The 19948-nt window shown below is 39.4% G+C and overlaps 1 protein-coding gene across 2 annotated transcripts in view; it reads right to left on the reverse strand.

Moving 5' to 3' along the window:
- Positions 1-11282, reverse strand: part of VWA8 (von Willebrand factor A domain containing 8) — a 366788-nt gene extending 355506 nt beyond the window's left edge. For both annotated transcript variants that reach the window (XM_023748236.1, XM_006083505.3), the window contains exon 1: positions 11052-11282. In XM_023748236.1, coding sequence (XP_023604004.1) covers positions 11052-11211 — 160 coding nt within the window. In that variant the 5' untranslated portion in view covers positions 11212-11282. The remainder of the gene's footprint in view (positions 1-11051) is intronic.
- Positions 11283-19948: the final 8666 nt, after the last annotated feature.

A 19948-nucleotide genomic window follows, 5' to 3' on the forward strand; every position in this document is an offset into this window, starting at 1 on the left:
AAATCAGTAACAGAAAGATCTGGAAACAAATAGAAAGTCTCTAAACATTCAGATATCAAGCAACAGGCTTCTTTGAAAATCCAAAAAAAGAGCCCTGGATGGTGTTGCTCAGTAGTTAGAGCATCAGCCCAGGCTCCAAAGGGTCTAGATTCAATTCCCAGTAAAAGGCATGTACCATTGCAGGTTCGATCCCTGGTCCAGGTCATGGTGTGTGCAAGAGGCAACTAATGGATGTGTGTCTCTCTTATCGATGTTTCTTTCTCTCTCTCTCTCTCTCCTCCTCCTCCTCCTCCTCCTCCTTCTCCTCCTCCTCCTCCTCTTCCTCCTCCTCCTCGGTCCCTCCCTTCCACTCTCTCTAAAAATCAATGGAAAAATATCCCCAGGTGAGGATTAACAAAAAAAAAAAAAAATCCAAAGAAGAAATCAGAATGGAAATTGGACTCATGGTGAGCATTGACCCATGAATTATGAGGTTACAGTTTGAATCCCAGTCAGGCACATGCCCCAGTTGCAGATCAATCTCCAGTAGGGGATGTGCAGGAGGCAGCCGAACGATGATTCTCATCGTTGATGTTTCTATCCCTCTCTCCCTTTCCCTTCCTCTCTTTGAAATCAATAAATACATATTTTAAAAAAGAAAGAAAGAAATAGGGCAGTGATCAATTAGCCATGCCTGATACTGTAGGCAAAGAGGAAAATGACATTCATATGGGCGAGGCATTTGCCCTCCCTGCCTCAGACCTCGCTTGGCCATCTTCTGTTACCATGCTTCACTTTCCTGAGTCATCTAATCCATGCCAATGGCCCAACTCTGACGCTATGATTAAAGTGTTAAATGTCTACCTGTGCTCAGATCTCTCTCCTGAATTCCATATCTGTCAATAACCTACTGGACATTTTACTTAGATATTAAAGACACCTCAACTTTAACATGAGAAAAACCAAACACTATATTCTCTGTTGTGTACTGTCCAGCCATCTCTAACCAGCTCTACCTCTTGTATTCCTTTTCAGTGACTGATTATTTATTTCCTCAGCCTAGAAGGCTCTTCAAATCTCTCACACCACTTTCCCTTCACACAACTACCCTTCAAATATCTTCACCTTCCCACTGAACCTTCCCTAATTTTTCCTTTTGCACAATTTCCACCTCCCACAAGAATTGATCACTCCATTCCCGTCTTTCTGCTAGTAAAATATCTGGTTCATTTTCTATAATAACATTTCTCATACTATATTACAATTATTGATTATGTCTCCTCTACAGTAATGGTTTTATTTTATCAGCATTTGCTATGGACATTAGATCAAACAGCAGTCTCTAGGTGAGAAATTAACCATAGCCATTTGGTACAATTTGCTAAAGTCTTTTTAGTGAATCTCCCTAATGTAGTGATTCAATAAGTGATGCAAGTCAAGTGGTTTCTGATTCTTTGTTACCTACAAATTTGAAAAAGACTGAAATAAAGTTGTCAGTTGATAGACCATTAAAAGTAACATTTTTATAATAAATCAACATACTATTATAACAGAAAGTATGCAAAGAATTGAGTGTTATTACTATATCAAAATTTTTCACAATAATTAATATTCAACACTCATGTCATCAACAGGTATGTTTCTACAAAATTTTAGTTTTTATGAAAATTTGGAACCTTTTGATGTTCTTGTGAACAATGTGCTCTAATAACTGTAATGATAGAAACATTTTATCATTTAAACATTTTTTTGTTGCAGAAATGTATGATAAAACTTTCAAGAATAAAAATATATTAAGTTAAAATTATGAGAAGCATAGTTAAATACGAATTCATAGAGATAAAAATAATGTATATTTTCTGGCAGTTAAAGAAGAGCTTTTCATCTATATTCAAAATTGAGATCCTAGCTAATAAATTACTAGCATATTCTGATTCCATTTAAAAGACATACTTTAAAAACGTATGTAACAGTTCTTTTAAATGTCAATATTTATAACACACTGGAAACATTATCCTCTGCAAGTATTTATTCTTATCAGGAACATTTTTAGACATCAACCTAAAAATGTTCAAAGGGATACATATTTGCAAAATCCTTTTAGGAGGTAAGTGAAAAAAAAAGTTTGTTTTTTTGTGGGTTTTTCTTGACTTTGAAGTTTTAAGGAAACACTCATGAGGAACTTACCACACTATATATATAATATATATATTATGAGGAACTTACCACACTATATATATAATATATATTCATACAAAGAATATTAAAATAAAATTCATGACCTATGTGGCTGAGATCTATTATTTTACTCCTACTCTCCAAATTTACTCACGTGGCAAAATGAGAGCATCTTGTGGGCAGGGCCTATATTTTAATCACCTCTGTGACAAAAACAATACCTCAGATCAAGCAGGTATTAAATAAATGTTTGACAAATGAATAAATAAGTAAATTATTATAGTTTAAAACTAAATTGTTTTCTTAATTATCTCTGGTTCATTATTTTTTATGAACAGCCCATCTTCAATATGCTCAGAAGTCAAGCCAATTGTAAGTTTAAATAAACTAAAAATTCATTTTTTTGTTTTGTAAACAGTAGCATTTTATACAAATATAAAGTTATGCATAAATTCAGTTAAATAAGTATTAATCTAAAGAGAAATGAATATACTTATAAAACAACAGGTAGCATAACTTAGGCAGAGGAAATACTGCATGACTTTTTTACAAATAAACTATTCTGATTAAGTGCAATAATATTTTTTAAGATTTTAATATAAAAGACTCAAAATGGAAATTGTTATAACTAAAATATAATAAAAGTAAAAATTGCTAGGACTATATCCTAAGAAACCAGAAACACCAATCAGAAAGGATATATGCACCCCTATGTTCATAGCAGCACAATTTACAGTAGCTAAGATTTGGAAACAGCCTAAGTGCCCATCAGCAGATGAATGGATTAATAGACTGTGGTACATCTACACAATGGAATACTATGCTGCTATAAAAAAGAAGGAACTTTTACCATTTTTAACAGCATGGATAAAATTGGAGAGCATTATGCTAAGCGAAATAAGCCAGTCGGAGAAAGATAAATATCACATGATCTCACTGATATGTGGAATATAATGAACAACATAAACTGATGAACAAAAATAGAGCCAGAGAAAAAAACTATTTTAGAATATAATAGAAGTAACCCGGTTATTTGCAGATTTTTAATATTTCCTACAACTTTTGTGATGTCATACTATGTTAGTATAGTTTTGGTAATATTATTATACTTAATATCCTTTTTTTCTTGAAATATTAATGTTTATTGCATTTAATATTATATTTAAGATTGTTTTTCTTAAATAATTGGTGTTTACTGCATGTAACATTATTATATTTAAAATCATTTTTCTTGAGATATTAAGGTTTATTGCATGTAACATTAAGATTGTTTTTCTTGAAATATTAAAAAAATAAATATATAAACAGACATAAAATATAATAAACAAAAATTTTGTAACTTAATTTTTACAATAGCCTGTTATACATAATCCTATATAATAAAAAGCTAATATTCAAATGGACATCACACCCTCACGCCGTCACGCCATAACAGCTCAGACACTCAACACTTGGGAGAGAGGAATGGGGACCAGCCAGGCACAAATGAGCTCGTGAGAGAGGAATGGGGACCAGCCAGGCTGTGGCCCAGGAGAGGGACAAGCCGCCCGCCCCACGGTCCTGGGCACCTGTGGCTGTGCCTGCGGCCTGGGAGAGGGACAAGCTGCCTGCCTCGCAGTCCCAGCCCAGGCAAAGCCGGCCCGGCCCAGGAGACGGACAAGCCGCCCGCCCCACGGTCCTGGGCACCTGTGGCTGTGGCCCAGGCAAAGCCGCCCGCCCACGGTCCCCTGTGGCTGTGGCCATCCCAGGCGAAGCCGGCCCAGGTCCTGGGTGCCTGCGGCCGGCCAGAGGGAGGGAAGCCTGGGTCCGGGTGCCTGCAACCGGCCGGAGGAAGGAATCCTGGGTCGCAGGTGCAGGGCGAGGCAGAGGTGGTTAGGGGTGATCAGGCCAGCAGGGGAGCAGTTAGGGGCGATCAGGCCAGTAGGGGAGCAGTTAGGGGCAATCAGACGGGCAGGCAGAGGGGTTAGGGGCAATCAGGCAGGGAGACAGGCGAGTGGTTAGGAGCCAGCAGTCCCGGATTGCGAGAGGCAGTCGGACATCCCCCGAGGGGTCCCGGATTGGAGAGGGTGCAGGCCGGGCTGAGAGACCCCCCCCCCCATGCATGAATTTCGTGCACCGGGCCTCTAGTTAGTATTAACGATCTACAACGTTCGCTAGTGAGTGATTACTATAATCGTGTTGCATTCATTTCCCTTATGCGCCCTACGCTCAGGCGCACCGTTTCTCTCCACTAATACTAACAGCGAGTATTTTAGCAGCCAATTGCCACGTCATTAGTCTTGGACCGACTTGTTTGGTGTGAGCAACAGGAAATATTTTGCTTTCGGAGAACAAGAAAAATAGGTTCATTTCCGTTACACTTACTAATTTGTGCAGTCATTCAGTATCTGGTAAGTTAATGTGCAATTAGAAATACTAATTTTTATTAAAATGCTCTATTATTTTATGTTAACGATTACTCATTTATTTCAGCCCTTTGTATTCGGCATGTCTCCATGGAAATAAACCTACATTTCTATGAAAATTGAAGCTTTTGGTTTTTTTGCGGCCCATATCAACTTAAACCTTGTTTATTTGGCCCATGTTAGCCTTTGAGTTTGACATGCTTGCTGTACAATATACAAACTGTCGCATAAACACTACTACCAATAATTAAATTATATATTTTACTCAGACATGAAGCATATGTACTTGAGAATTAAAAACCCTGAAGAGAATCCAGCCCTGGCTGGCATGTCTCAGTGGTTACAACGTCAGCCTGTGCACCAGAAGGTCTTGGTTGATTTCAGTCAAGGGCACATACCTGGGTTGCAAGTCTAATCCCCGCCCCCGGTGTGGGTGCATGTGGGAGGCAACCCATCAATGTGTCTCTCTCATATCGATGTTTCTCCCTCTCTCTCTCTATTCCCCACAACACCACTCCCCTTCCACTCTCTCTAAAAAAAATTCAATGGAAAAAATATCCTCACTCCTTGGGTGAGGACTTATTTAAAAAAAAAAAAAAAACCCTGAAAAGAATCCAAAGGATGAAACCTTCCAAATGAAATTAAATTTAAGGCCACATTTAAAATAACAAGGCTTGATTTTATCACATACAATAATCCTAATTTAAGGGGATTTATCTAAAGGTTTATAGAAAAATTTCTATATATAAGATAATTAATAGTACCTTTTATGTAACACTTAATCTTAACCAAGCCCATTTAGACCTTATTCACTTGATTTTTAGGTAATTTTAATGAACAGCTGTTTTGTTTTACATACCTGATATTCTTTCCTCTTTCTTTCTCTTTTTTTAAATTTTTTTTAATTAATCCTCACCCAAGGAATTTTTTCCCCATTGATTTTTAGAGAGAGTGGAAGGGAGGGAGGGAGGGAGGGAGGAGGAGGAGGAGGAGGAGGAGGAGGAGGGGAGAGAGAGAGAGAGAGAGAGAGAGAGAGAGAGAGAGAGAGAGAGAAAGAGAGAGAGAAGATAGATGTGTGAGAGACAGATCAATCAGTTACTTCCTGAACACACCTGGACCCAGGCTGGGATCAGGCCTGCACACCCTTGACCGAAAACCGGACCTGGACCCATTTGGTCCTCAGGCTGGCGCTCTAACCACTTAACAAAACCGGCCAGAGCTCTTTCCCCTTTCTTTTGACAGAATCCCTTCCTCCAGTGGAGAACCCATCCCATTTGGTTTGAGTAGTTTATACCACTCATCCCAACTTTTATTCCTAAACCTAAAACTCCAAAAGTAAGTACCCTGCACAAGAACATTCCACCTTCAGGCCACTGTATTTTAGAGATGGGCACATGAACGTGGCCCATAAAAGTTCTCTCCAGGATTTTTGTCAGAGCTCACAGGAAAAAATGTTCTCTCTTCTTCTGACACTGTGAATTGTAAGGACAATGAAAGTCTTGCTCCAAAAGGCTATCACTGCTACCACTTGAAAAAAGCCTGCCAGACATTTAAACGAGCAGAACAAAAACAGTAGATCTAATAAATGGAGAATGGAAAGTAGAAAGACCATGGGGAAAGCAGAGAGAGCCCAAGCCCTAAAGCTATTTGAACAACCTGCATCTAGCCTGGCCTGAAGCCACTGGACCTCCCCACCTTTGTGAACCAATCAATGCATTTTTCTGTGCACATATCTGTCACTTAAAACCAAATGATTGCTAGCTAAAATCCTATATAATAAAAGCCTAATATGCTAAGTGTCTGGTTGTCTGGTCGGCCATTCAAGCAATCAAAGTGTAATATGCTAACGATATGCTAAGACCACTCAACCACTTGCTATGACGTGCACTGACCACCAGGGGGCAGACAGCCGACCGGTCGACCAGTTGCTATGACATGCACTGACCACCAGGGGGCAGACGCTCCTACTGGTAGGTTAGCTTGCTGCTGGAGTCGGGCCAATCAGGACTGAGTGAGACAGGCCAGACACTCCCTGGAGCCCTCCCGTGGTCCCTCCCTGGCTGGCCAACCTTCTGCATCCCTTCCCGGCCCCGACAGTGCACAGGTGGTGTCCCTCGGCCTGGCCTGCTCCCTCTTGCAATTCGGGCTGAGGGACCTCCCCCCCTCCCCCGCGTGAGTGTGCAAATTTCGTGCATTGGGCCTCTAGTTTTTTATAAGGTAAAGGCAGGCAAAGCAAATGTACCTATTCCTATTTTACAAAGAAGATAAATGCTCAAAGAGCAATATAGAACATTTTGTCCCTGTGGATATTCTGAAAACAAACACTGTAAGCAGAATAATATTAACATTTATAAATTGTCATCAAGTAATTAGCTTTCAGAAAAAAATTAAGCCAAAAGATTCCATTACCAATTTTTATACAGTACATTTTATTAAAGCATTATTTTAGAGTGAATAACTTTTTGTCCATATAGAATTTTACCAAGTATTTCATCTAAAACTCTGTTTTCCTTTGTGGCCATCAACATGGGTTGAATACCAAAAAGATTTTATTCTTTCAATGTTTAATCAATAACAAATTTTTCAGTATATAGCATTGTCAGAATTGTATTTAATATTGTTTGTGCCTAATAATTCTTAAATTATTTTTATGATAGTTTTTATTTCATTGTTAGCTAACCCATGAGAAATCTGTATATTTTCCTCAGATATTTTAAAGTTGTTATAGTGTTAAGATCTTTACCAGTCTCAAAAACTCTTTTCTCAGTTATATATCTCAGATACATCTGTGGTAGCCCATCTAAAATGTGCTTTTAATGTTCTTAATCCACTCAAAATTATAAATTACAGAATATACATACTTTAGGATATTCAAAACTATCAAATGAGCTCACAATTCAATGACTTGCAGCTCTGACAAACAAGTTGCTTTGGATCAGGGTTTCTCAACAGCAGCACTATTGACATACGGGGCAGGATAACTGTGAGGGCTGTCCTGTGCATTATAAAATGTTTAGCGGCATCCCTGGCCTTTACCCACTAGATACTAGTAACACCCTCTTTATCCTGGGTATGACAACTAGAAATGTCTTCAGATATTGCAGAATGTTCCCAGGGGGAGGGGAATCACCCGTGGTTGACTGTCACCTTTTTTAAAATACAAAACTTAGACTGAGAGAAAACCAAACATATCAGCAATTTTCATATTAGTCTGCATGTTTTTAATATAGGTCTTCCCAACGATTTACTAAGTTATAATTGTTCTGGAATTGTATTGCTAAATTCTTTAATACGCAATAGGATCACAATGTTCTCAGGGTCAAACTAGCCTGCTGCAGGTTCAAAGTAGTTAATAATTTCCCAAAGTTAACCCAGTGCTAAGACCTGAACCATAATATAGTTTTTCCCTTAATACCATATTTCTCAGTTGAAGCCCCAGTTCTGTATTTCCCAACCCCAAAATCATCAGTTCTATTTTACCCCAAGAATATAATCTTAAAAATCACAAAAATGTTTATAGTCAGATATTTATTGCACTGTTTATATATTTAAAAATAGACAACCTGAATATCCAAGAATGGAAAATTGGTATAAAAAATCATGTATAATAATATTTATCACTGTTAATATGTTTGTAATAGGCTAAGTGAGAATTATAAAACACACATGATCCCCAATTTAAAAAAAGAAATATGTGTTTGTATAAAAAAATAAATAATATATTATAAAATCTGATAGGATTAACACCAAAAAGTTTACAATTATGAGTTTGTATGGGAGCATTATGTTTTAGGGGATTTGTCTCTATTTTTTGCTCTTCTACAATGAACATAGATTTCTTTTTTGAAAAGTAAATATTTTTATTAAAAAATTACTCATACACAAAAATCATAAAGATAAAATAGTGAATTCCTATAATAGTAATGGTGTTAAAGGACAGCACTATATATGTCACGATGGATTTATAAAGTTACGTTTCCCAGTTTATCATTTGATTTTGATCTATAGTATATCTGAACATATTCAGCATCAGAGTCCTACTGAAACAACTTGCTAGGCTCCATCTGTGAAAACACTATAATAATTTGTATTGAAAACTCTTTGTAGTAGCTAACCTCCTTGTTAACCTCTTTGTTCCTAAAACCAAAATACAATACTACTATGAAGTAAAGAAATACAAAGAATTTAAAAATTATGGATACTAAGAGTATCTGATAGGCAGGGATAAAAAACTATGGGCTTGGGGACTTTTTTTTTCTTAACATAAATGACCCCCTCTTCCTTCTGCTCACCAGGCTTTGTAAAGCTCCTATCTTGAAAGCCAACAAGGCAAGTCCAGCCTCTCCTGCTCCTTCTCTGTATGAACTTTAACATAATAAGTCACTGAATGCTTATGAGATACAAAGTGTTGATAAGTAAGACAGGCATACAGTACAGACAAAATAAGAACAGCATATAACTTGCATTTATTGTTTTATGTACCTTGTTGCTCTTTTTCCAAACTACATATTAGAAAGCAGGGTCAATTCTATGCAGAGAGGAGGTAAGAATTACTGTTCACATTGTGAGTGCTCCTGAGAGCATTTTCCAACCTGAATTGTAGCGCATTAAGGCACACTGCTTTGTGTGGTCTTACGTTTTCCTATGTATGACCTCTGATTTAAAAATGGGACACGCCGACCTTGATGGCCCTCATCATGGCAAAAGGTAGCCAAGAGTTCGCCTCCTGTTTACCTGGGTCAGAGCTGTCCTTACTTGAGTCCAGATTTCTGGTGAGTTCCCAGCTGCATTTATCCATAGTCCTCATACCTAGTCCTCATGGATATGCCAGAGTCAAAGACTGAATTTAAGTTAATATGTTGTCTGTAATGTGTCCATGTCTCTCACATTTGAAGCGAAGCTTATACATTGATTTGCAGACATAACACAAATTTTGAGGACATTTACAAATAATCACCAATACCTATATAAATACAGACTGTAAAAATTCACACCCACATGGATTTCTAACGTTTTTATAACCAATAGGTATTATTCTATACAAAGAACATTTTTTTCTTTTTTAGAAAGTTCACATGAATTAACTCGGTTCTGTCTGCATACCCAGACACTTCTGATAGTTCTCAACCTACAAGGAACTGGTTCAGTTCTTCTAAAGTCCAGGAAACAGAATAACTCTCAAACAGCTTAAAATACGTATACTAAGAATAATAAAGAAGCTTACTTTATTGAACATTAATATGTGCCAAGGATTCTATTAACTAATTAAATCCTCACAACAACCCTATCAGATATACTCTCCTTATCCTCATTTTATAATTAAGAAAACTGGGTCACAAAATTATATAACCTACCCTCAAATCTCCATATCTAGACAGTGCAGAAATGGACTGCAACCCACACTAACTCCAAACCCAAGTTGCAGCTTATGCTACACTCCTACCCTTGACCTTTGCCTTCTAAGACAAAGGAGCAACAAACAAACAAAAACTCAAGGAATAAAAAAATAAATAAAGGAATAAACAAATACTCTAGAAGTCATAATAATTGATAAGGGGCGAAATGTGACATAACAGGAAAAAAATTTTTGTTCAGTGAATGAATGAATGAATGAAATGTATGGGACTTAAACTCCCTCATTTCCTGGCAAGGAGAATTATTTGGAGCTCGGAAAACTAGGAAAGCAAGAGGAACAATAAAACCTACAATTTCATAGTGAAAACCTCCATTATTCTGAACCACAATAACTGACAAAACCTTGCCTAGAATCACTTTCCAATCAAGAGCAGTAACAATATACATACATGCCTTCCTTTAACCAGAACAAATGCTCTAACTTCAACACGCGAGAGATCCCTAAAACAAGTTCAGATGGAGCCAAAAAAAAAATGCTGAGCTTAGAAATCAGAGCGTGCGATTCCAGTGCAGTCCCCAGTTTGCTGTGATCTCCGGCAACCCACTGTTCCGTGTCTCAGTGACCTCAATTGCCGCGGGGGCGGGGGGGGGGGGGGGTAACTAGAGTTGTAATGTTCAGCTCTAAGAGAAGGTGAACCTGTGAGAAAGGAAACTCCTGCAAAACTTGGGAAGGCTCATGGATACATTTAAAACACCGCGAACGACGGTCTTTAGCGACAATGTCCCACCAGCCCTGGCTGGAACATGGGTCAAATCGGCGTCCAGGCCCTTGAGATCGGAGAGCAAGGTCAAGTTTGGCTTTCAACCACCTCGGAGGGCTGCTGCTTTAACCTCTGCGTGAACTGCGATCAAGTCAAGTCGGAATCGGGGTGGGGGTGGGGGGGGAGCGGGGCGAAAGCAGCAGTGCGGGGGGAGAAAGCACTGTTCCAAGGCGTCCAAACCCGAGTGCAGACCCTCGGGCTACGGAACGAGGCCAGGAGCGAGCCGCGTCCCCCGCGCACACAGCAGTGAGCGCCGCGCTCCCTCCCGGCAGCGGGCAGGGCGAGGCGGGGGCGCGCGGGGAGCCCGGGTTACCTGTCTCGGCCCCCGCCCCGGCGTGCAGCAGTCTGACCTCCGGACGCCCGTCGCCGCCCGGCCGGCCGCGCACCACCTGCCGCAGGAGCAGCCGCACGCGCCGAGCGGCCGCGCCGCCGGGGCTGCCGGGCGTCCCGAGCAGCAGGAGCCGGGACTGCATGGGGCCGAGGTGTCGCCGGCGAAGGTTTGGGGCTCCGGGCGCGAGCCGCGTCCCGAGCGGCAGCGTGGGCCGGCGCGACAGGGGGACAGGAAGCTCACCGCGCCGAGTCCGCCGGAAACTCCTTCCCCCGGCGCCGCGGGCTCTCCGGGCTCCGGCCCGGGCCACGGGGGCGGGGAAGCCGCCCGGCCGCCGGGAGGGATCGCGGAGCCGCGCGGGGAGCCTGGGCCGCCTCGCCTCGCCGTCACCCGTGCGCCTGGCTTCACCGGGCCTCCTCCCCGCGGTGCCCCGCGACCCCGTGGGCGCCCGGAGAGCAGGGGATGCGGCGGGTTAGGGCATGTGACGGTGGGACTCTTCACAGGTTCCTACTAGGTCTTCGTTTGTTGGTGAATAGCCTGGTCTTGCCGCGCACTTTCCCCCGCGCGCGCTTCAGATCCTTCCCAGATGCCGAGTGTATATTCACAAGCTTGCAGAACTTTCACCTGTCTTGATTCATTGTATCCTTACCAGGGTACCCATACAGTATTTGAAAACCTTGCGCCTTATCCTTTTTCCTAAATTTTAAATAGAAAACCTATATCATAGTGATATGTAGAAATTGCCAAAATGTCAGAAAGGACCCAAATCAAGCACTCTTTAATCACTCTGCAGTAAAGAGTTATAAACATGATTTGTGAGTTTAGTGAGAGAAAAGTAGGACATTGGCTAAAGCTGCCTCCCGTTCTTACTGCCCAAAGCAGACGTGGTCCTACCACAAAGCAAGCTAATCCTCATATAATTACAGTGCATCTCCAAAATGTCAGGAGTGAATTGATCAAGGAAAAATGTTCAAATCAAGTTCTACAGAACAAAGGCAGAGCCCTAGCCGGTTTGCTCAGTGGATAGAGCGTAGGCCCAAGCATTTAAGGGTCCCAGGTTCCATTCCCTTTGAGGACACATTCCTCGGTTGCAGGCTGGACCCCTGCAACCAATCTATGTGTCTCTCTCACATTGATGTTTCTCTCTCTCTCTCTCTGTCTCTCCCTCTCCCTTCCACTCTCTCTAAGAATCAAAGGAAAAAATATCCTCGGGTATTAACAACAACAAAAAATAATAAAAAGACAGAGGCTTCACTTTTAGCTAAAGGACTGGTTAATTCTAGAGTTGTAATAATAAAGGTAAACATTTTGTGGTGCATTGCAACATGGTTTTACACATATGTTCTCTTATAATCTTCACAACTCTAAGAGTGCTAGGGAAAATGACATAAATGCAAGATGTAACAGTTTGTGAAATGCTTACCTACTTGGAGTACCTATGTTTGGGATATTTTGCTTCAAGATGCTCTGAAGTGGAGCACTCCACCTGGGAGAGGTCAGTGAGGTTTCACAGAGAAGGTAATGTTTGAAATAATTTTTGAAGGAGATGAACGAGTTTTTCAGGCTGAGAAAAGGGCAAATTATATCTGGCAGAGGGAAGAGCATAGGCAAAGATACAGAGAACTGAAAACACATGACAAAACTGAGAATCAGGGAGGGATGCACTGTGTCTGGAGTTCAAGTACATAAAGCAGTTTGTAGAGATAAGCCTGGGAAGAAAAATTGGAACCATGTTGTTTGCAAGGGGTAAGAGTTTGCACATTATTAACCTCCAGGAAATAGGAAAATGGAGATGATTTTTTAGAATGACAAATCTGCAATGTGAAGGAGAAATTTGAGCCAGAAATAAAGGTGGCACCAGAACTTTACATTGAATACTATTTTAAATTTGGATAAACAAAGATTAGGAGTACAGAGCATCAATACAGGCTTAGATGCCTGACAAGCATGGTTAGTTTAAGAACAGTGAGACTAGCAAGGTAAGAGGGTGTACTCTTTGGAAAGTTGAAGAAGGTATTGTCAGAGATGGAGGGAAAGATTGAAGTGAAGAATAGAATGAAGAATCTTGAATGTCTGGAAGAAGTTGAACTTCAACTTATAGGCAAATTGGCTAACCACCAGGCATTTTGATCATTTTTAAGGCAGTGACATGAACTGTGAATTAAGAAAGATAATATAATTTTACTGCCACATAGTTCTAGCTATGTGGCAGCAAAAATAGTCTCTTGCTCAAAACAGTGAGATTCTGTTCATAAATTGGAAGGAATGGACCTTAGCAATGTATGAAAGATGAACTGGAGGTATTTGATTTTAAGAGATATCCATCATGCCTGGCCAGTGTAATTCAGTGGTTGAGCATGGACCCTTGAACCAGGAGGTCATGGTTCAATTCCCAGTTAGGGCACACACCTGAGTTTCAGGCTGGATCCCCAGTAGGGGGCGTGCAGGAGTCGGCTGATCTATGACTCATCGTTGATGTTTCTATCTCCTCCCTTTCTCTCTCTGAAATCAATAAAAACATATTTTTTAAAAAAGAGAGAGATCCATCACAACCTCAACATAACTTCTCTCAAATTCTCACTAAAATAATTATATATTTTTTTAAATCACACTACCCAAAACTGGTATTGACTGTTAAGCTTCTTCCAGAGTCTGAGAGGAATATTGTTTACCTACCACACTAATGTAACTGGATGGAAATGCAATTAATCCATCGGTGCTATGTCCAATTACAAGAAGGTAGATGCTTTAACCCTCCTTACTGTCCACCCTACTGAGAAATCACAGGTCCATGCCAGTGGTTCCCAGACTTCATTGTGCAGCCTGATCATCTGGAGAAGTTGTTAAAATGTAGATTTGCAGGTTTTACTCGCACCCCCACCCTGAGATTCTCGTTCAAGAGGTCTGAAAGGGCCCAAGAAAAATGCCTTTTAAGGTATACCTATAGGAGATCAACTATATGCCACACATTTTAGTCATGAAGCTAGAAAACAGTTCTCTCTTTTGTTCTGTTTTCCTGCTAAGGTTGTCCCATCTCTTCATCCCCTTCAGCACTTTTTGTAAAACAATTTGTAAGTACCCTCTCCTTATTACAAGCAATAAAATAAAATTGATCATGGAATGGGAGAAAATAGGAAAGAAGAGAAGAAGGCCCCTGTATATCATAAAACATTTTTTGAGGAGACCATGGGCAGAAAAACAGCCCAGAGAAAACTTGGAGCTGTAGTTTTTCTTGAATTCCATCTATCCAGAGTATGGAAAAGTCATGTATGTGATAGGATATGAAAATATCCCATCTATTTTATTATGTGGGTTCATCCCAGAGGAACCACAAGAGCTAAAGCCTGCTAGATCTGAAGATCTGTGAAGGGAATTGAAGCACCGAAGTGGATAGAAAAGAGAGTCAAAACCAATTTGACCAGTCTGTCTGCTGGCAAACACCAGGTCAGCATAGATCATTTTATATTCAAGAATGGGTAATAAGGGGAAAATGGAAACTATTTTTAAAATACTGTGGAACAAAAAATAGAATAACATGCTGTCAATTCAGAAGGTATATAAAATGCTGAAAAATTTTTACAATGATGGGGAGGGGGGATGTTGCTTGCTAATTTTAACAAGGATACAAGAATAGATAGCCTTCATGAAATAGGAATAATCAAGAATGTTACCAGTTGAAGAAGGGAAGGTGGGATGAAGAGAGGGACACAGAGAGAGGATATATACGTGCAGAAACTCTCCAAAGGCAAAACACCTAATGCTGGATAAAATATTTTTAAATATCATCTTAAATGAATTTTTAACCTTATATGAAAGTAAGGAAAGTTCTCTAAAGCCAGGAATGAAGCTGGAAGAAGAGACTGGGAAGGAAAGGAATAATTGGAAGTGCTGAGTGCCTTGGAGACATCAACTTCTACTATCTCTGGTGCCTACAGCACCAACAGGAAGGAAGGCAGTCAAAGACCCCAGCATAAAGCCAGGACTGGCAAAGGGCTATGCAGTTAGCTAAATGGTTGACTAGGAAAAAAAAATTTGCAGAGGTAGCAGCAAGAAATAATGTCTGTCTGTTTGATTCTAGGTAGAATTTTTTTCCCCTCTAAGAATTTGTGCCTTCTACTTGAAACTCAGATGGGTTTGAGGCATGAATATACAGTATTTGCTTGTTATTAAAAATATATGTCAATAATTTTAACTTAAAATGGAATTAGTAAATATATAGGATATTTAAATAGTGCCATTAATAAGCTTTATTTGATGAACACCAAAAAATCAACAACCATCAGTTGGAGAGTGTACATTATTTGCAAGAACAAATAGAACATTAGAAATGGGTTATATTAAAAGACATAAAGCAAGTTTCAACAAAAATCGAAGAATAGAGAACACAATTTCTGATATTAATATAATTAAGTAAGAAATAAATTTATGTCAATTTTTAATAAATATGATTTGGTATACTCATGGATCAGAAAATAAAATTAAGAAACACTAGGAACTGAACAATAATGAAAATGTCTCCTATTAAATCCTGTATGTGGAGCTAAAGCCATTCTGTGCCTAGAGGCTGAAAATTAATGGGCAAATTATTCAACTTAAGTATAAAAAAAGAATAATAGATTAAATCTAAAGGAAGTTGAAAGAAGGAATAGTAAATATATTAAAATTATTTAAAGATATAAAAATAAAAAAGATAGAATCAACAAAGACAAAAATTCGTTGTGTGAAGACTGCTTTTTATAGCAGAAATAAAATATCAATAGTAAATGAATATCAAGACATTAGCAAGACTGTTGATGACTGCCCTAGCTGGTTTGGCTCAGTAGATAGTGCGTTGGCCTGCAGACTGAAGGGTCCCGGGTTCGATTCCAGTCAAGGGCACACTGGGCCATGCAGGAGGCAGCCAATCAATGATTCTCTCTCATCATTGATGTTTCTATCTCTCTCTCCCTCTCCCTTCCTCTCTAAAATCAATAAATATATATTTTTTTAAAAAGACTGTTGATGACTGACATTACGCCCACTGATACCAGATTCCATAACACAAACTATGGATAATGAGGTTGGTAAATAACACAAGGACAATTACACTGTTGTATTTGATTATTGTTATCACAGCTAACTTTGGAATGATTAATAGGTAAGATTATTAGTTGGCTTTTTAAAACTTCCAAATTTTTTAAAATTGTGGCAAAATGCATGTCACATAGAATTTATTATCTTAACCATTTAAGTGTACATTAATGCATTGATGTACATTACCACCATCCAGCCACAGAACTCTTTTCATCTTGGCAAACTGAAACTCTGTGCCCATTAAGCACTAACTCTACTTTCTCCCTGCTCCTGGCCTCTGCCAACCATAATTCTGCTTTTTGTCTCTATAATTTCACTACCCCAGGTACTTCATATGTATTACTCAGGGTTCTCCAGAGGAACAGAACTAACAGACTAGATAGATAGATAGATAGATAGATAGATAGATAGATAGTTGATGGATGGATAGATAGATAGACAGACATAGAGACAGATATATAGAAAGAGAGTTACTATAAGGAATTAGCTCACAGTGATGGAGGCTGATCTGCAGTCGGTAAGTAGAGATCAGGAGAGCTGCTGGTGTTGTGCCGGTCTGAGAGTTGGCAGCTTGCAACCAGGAAGAGCTGATGTGTTATTTTGAGTCCAAAGGCAGGAAAAGGCCAATGTCTCAGTTCAAAGAGTCAGGCAGGAGAAATTCCCTCTTACAGGAGGGTCAGCCTTTTTGTTCTCTTCAGGCCTTCAACAGATTGGCTGAAGGCCACCCAAATTAGGGAGGGCAATCTACTCAATCTGCCATTTCGCATGTTAATCTTACTCAAAAACAGCCTCGCTGACACACCCAGAATGTTTGACCAAATAACTGAGCATCCCCTGGCACAGCCAAGTTAACACATAAAATTAACCATTACATCCTATAAGTGGGATCATACAGTATTTGTCCTTTCGTGACTGTCCTATTTCATATTGCATGATGTCCTCAAGGCACCTCCATGTTGTAGCATGTGTCAGAATTTCCTTCCCTTTTAAGGCTGAAAAATATCCCTTTCTATGTATACAACACATTTTGTGTATTCATTTGTCCATCAGTGGACACTTGGGTTGCTTCCAACTTTTGGCTATTGTAAATAAATCTCCCATGAACATGGGTTTACAAATATATCTTCTAGTCCCTGCTTTCAATTCTTTTGAGAATATACCCAGAGTGGAATTTCTGAATTATGTGGCAATTCTACTTTTAATTTGGGGGGAATATAATTTTTCTATTCCCACCATTAGTGTATAATGTTTTTAATTTCTCCACATCCTCAACAACACTTGTTATTTTCTGTTTGTTTGTTTGTTTGTTTGTTTGTTTTGACAGCAGTCTTCCTAATGGGTATGAGGTTGTTATCAGTTTCCTTATAGTTAAATTTCAGTCACTTTCTGTCCATTTTTGTCACTTTTACTAGATTCTTTGGCATTAGCTCTTTAAGGCTAAGGTGTCAGAGATGATGCATCCAATACAGGAGCACCTAAATATATAAAAAAAACTTCTAGAGGACTTTAACGGAGAGATTGACAACAATATAGTCATAGTAGGGGACTTTAACACCCCTCTGACTTCACTGGATAGATCTTCCAGACAAAAACTTAACAAGGAAACAGAGACACTGGATAAAATGGATTTAATTGACATTTATAGAACACTAGAGGCCCGGTGCAAGACATTTGTGCACTAGAGGGGGTATCTCAGCCCGGTCTGTGCCCTCTCACAGTCCAGGACCTCCTGGGAGATGTCTGTGGAGGGGTACTTAGCACTGCCACGGAGGTGAGAGAAGCTCCCGCCACTGCCGATGTGCTCACCAGGCATGAGGCCAGCTTCTGGCTAAGTGGCACTCCCACTGTGAGAGCACACTGACCACTAGGGGCCAGCTCCTATGTTGAGCATCTGCCCCCTGGTGGTCAGTGCGTGTCATAGCAACTGGTCATTCCGCCGTTCGGTCGATTTGCATATTAGCCTTTTATTATATAGGATATCGCCCCAATGCAGCAGAGTATACATTCTTCTCAAGTGCACATGGATCATTCACACAGATAGACCACATGTTAGGACACAAAACAAGTTTCTACAAGTTCAAGAAGATTGAAATCATATCAAGCATCTTCTCAGATCACAGTGGAATGAAATTAGAAATCAATTACACTAAAAACACCCCAAAACATTCAAACAATAGAGGCTAAAGAGCATGTTATTAAACAATGAATGGGTTACCAATGAGATCAAGAAAGAAATAAAAAACTTCCTGGAAACAAATGAAAATCAACACACAACAACCCCAAACCTCTGGGACACAACAAAGCAGTCCTGAAAGGGAAAATCATAGCACTGCAGGCATACCTCAAAAAACAAGAAAAATCAGCAATAAACTATTTAACCCTATAACTTAAAGAACTAGAAAGAGAACAACAAGAAAAGCCCAGAGTAAGTAGAAGGAAGGACATAATAAAGATTAGAGCAAAAATGAATAACATAGAGACTAAAAAAAAATAAAAAAAATCAATGAAACCAAGAGCTGGTTCTTTGAAAGATAAACAAGATTGATAAAACATTAGCCAGACTCATCAAGAAACAAAGACAGAAGACACAAATAAATAAAATCAGAAACAAAAGTGCAGAAGTAACCACTGACACCACAGTAATACTAAGAATTGTAAGAAAATACTATGAACAACTATATGCCAACAAGCTGGACAATGTGGATGAAATAGACAAATTCCTAGAAAAATATAATCTCCCAAAACTGAATCAGAAGGAATCAGAAAACCTGAATAGGCCATTAATAACCAATGAAATAGAAGAAGTAATAAAAAAAACTCCCACCAAACAAAGCCAAGGTCCGGATGGCTTCACAGGGGAGTTTTACCAAACATTCAAAGAAGAACTAACATCTATATTCCTCAAACTATTTCAGGAAATCCAAGAGGAAGGAACACCTCCAAACTCTTTTTATGAGGCCAACATTATCCTAATTCCAAAACCAGATAAAGATACTGCAAAGAAAAAGGATTACAGGCCAATATCTCTGATGAACATAGATGCTAAAATTCTCAACAAAATATTAGTAAATCATATCCAGCAATATATTAAAAAAATCATGCGCCATGACCAAGTGGGATTTATTCCAGGGATGCAAGGCTGGTACAATATCCGCAAATCAAAAAACATGATACATCACATAAACAAATTGAAAGACAAAAATCACATGATCATTTCAATAGACGCAGAGAAAGCATTTGACAAAATCCAACACCCTTTCTTGATAAAAACTCTCAGCAAGGTGGGAATAGAAGGATCATATCTCAACATAATAAAATCCACATATCACAAACCCACAGTCAACATCGTACTCAATGGGCAGAAACTAAAACCATTTCCCATAAGAACAAGAGACTGAAAAAAGAGATAGAGGAAGACTTAAACAGATGGAAGAACATACCGTGTTCATGGATTGGTAGAATCAACATCATTAAAATGTCCACATTAGCCAAAACAATCTATAGATTCAATGCACTCCCCATTAAAATACCAACAGCATATTTCACAGACCTAGGACGAACTCTCCAAAAATTCATCTGGAATAATAATAATAATAAAAAAAAAACCCGAATAGCTGCAGCAATCCTGAGAAAGAAGAACAAAGTAGGTGGGATCTCAATATCAGATATCAAGCTGTATTACAAAGCCACTGTTTTCGAAACTTCCTGGTACTGGCACAAGAACAGACATATAGACCAATGGAACAGAACAGAGAACCCAGAAATCAACCTGCCGGGGTTCATGTCCCAGCATCAAGAAGGGTTCAGGA

This window comes from Myotis lucifugus, unplaced genomic scaffold (assembly GCF_000147115.1).
Source record: "Myotis lucifugus unplaced genomic scaffold, Myoluc2.0 scaffold_7, whole genome shotgun sequence".
In the NCBI taxonomy this organism is placed as follows: Eukaryota; Metazoa; Chordata; class Mammalia; order Chiroptera; family Vespertilionidae; genus Myotis; species Myotis lucifugus.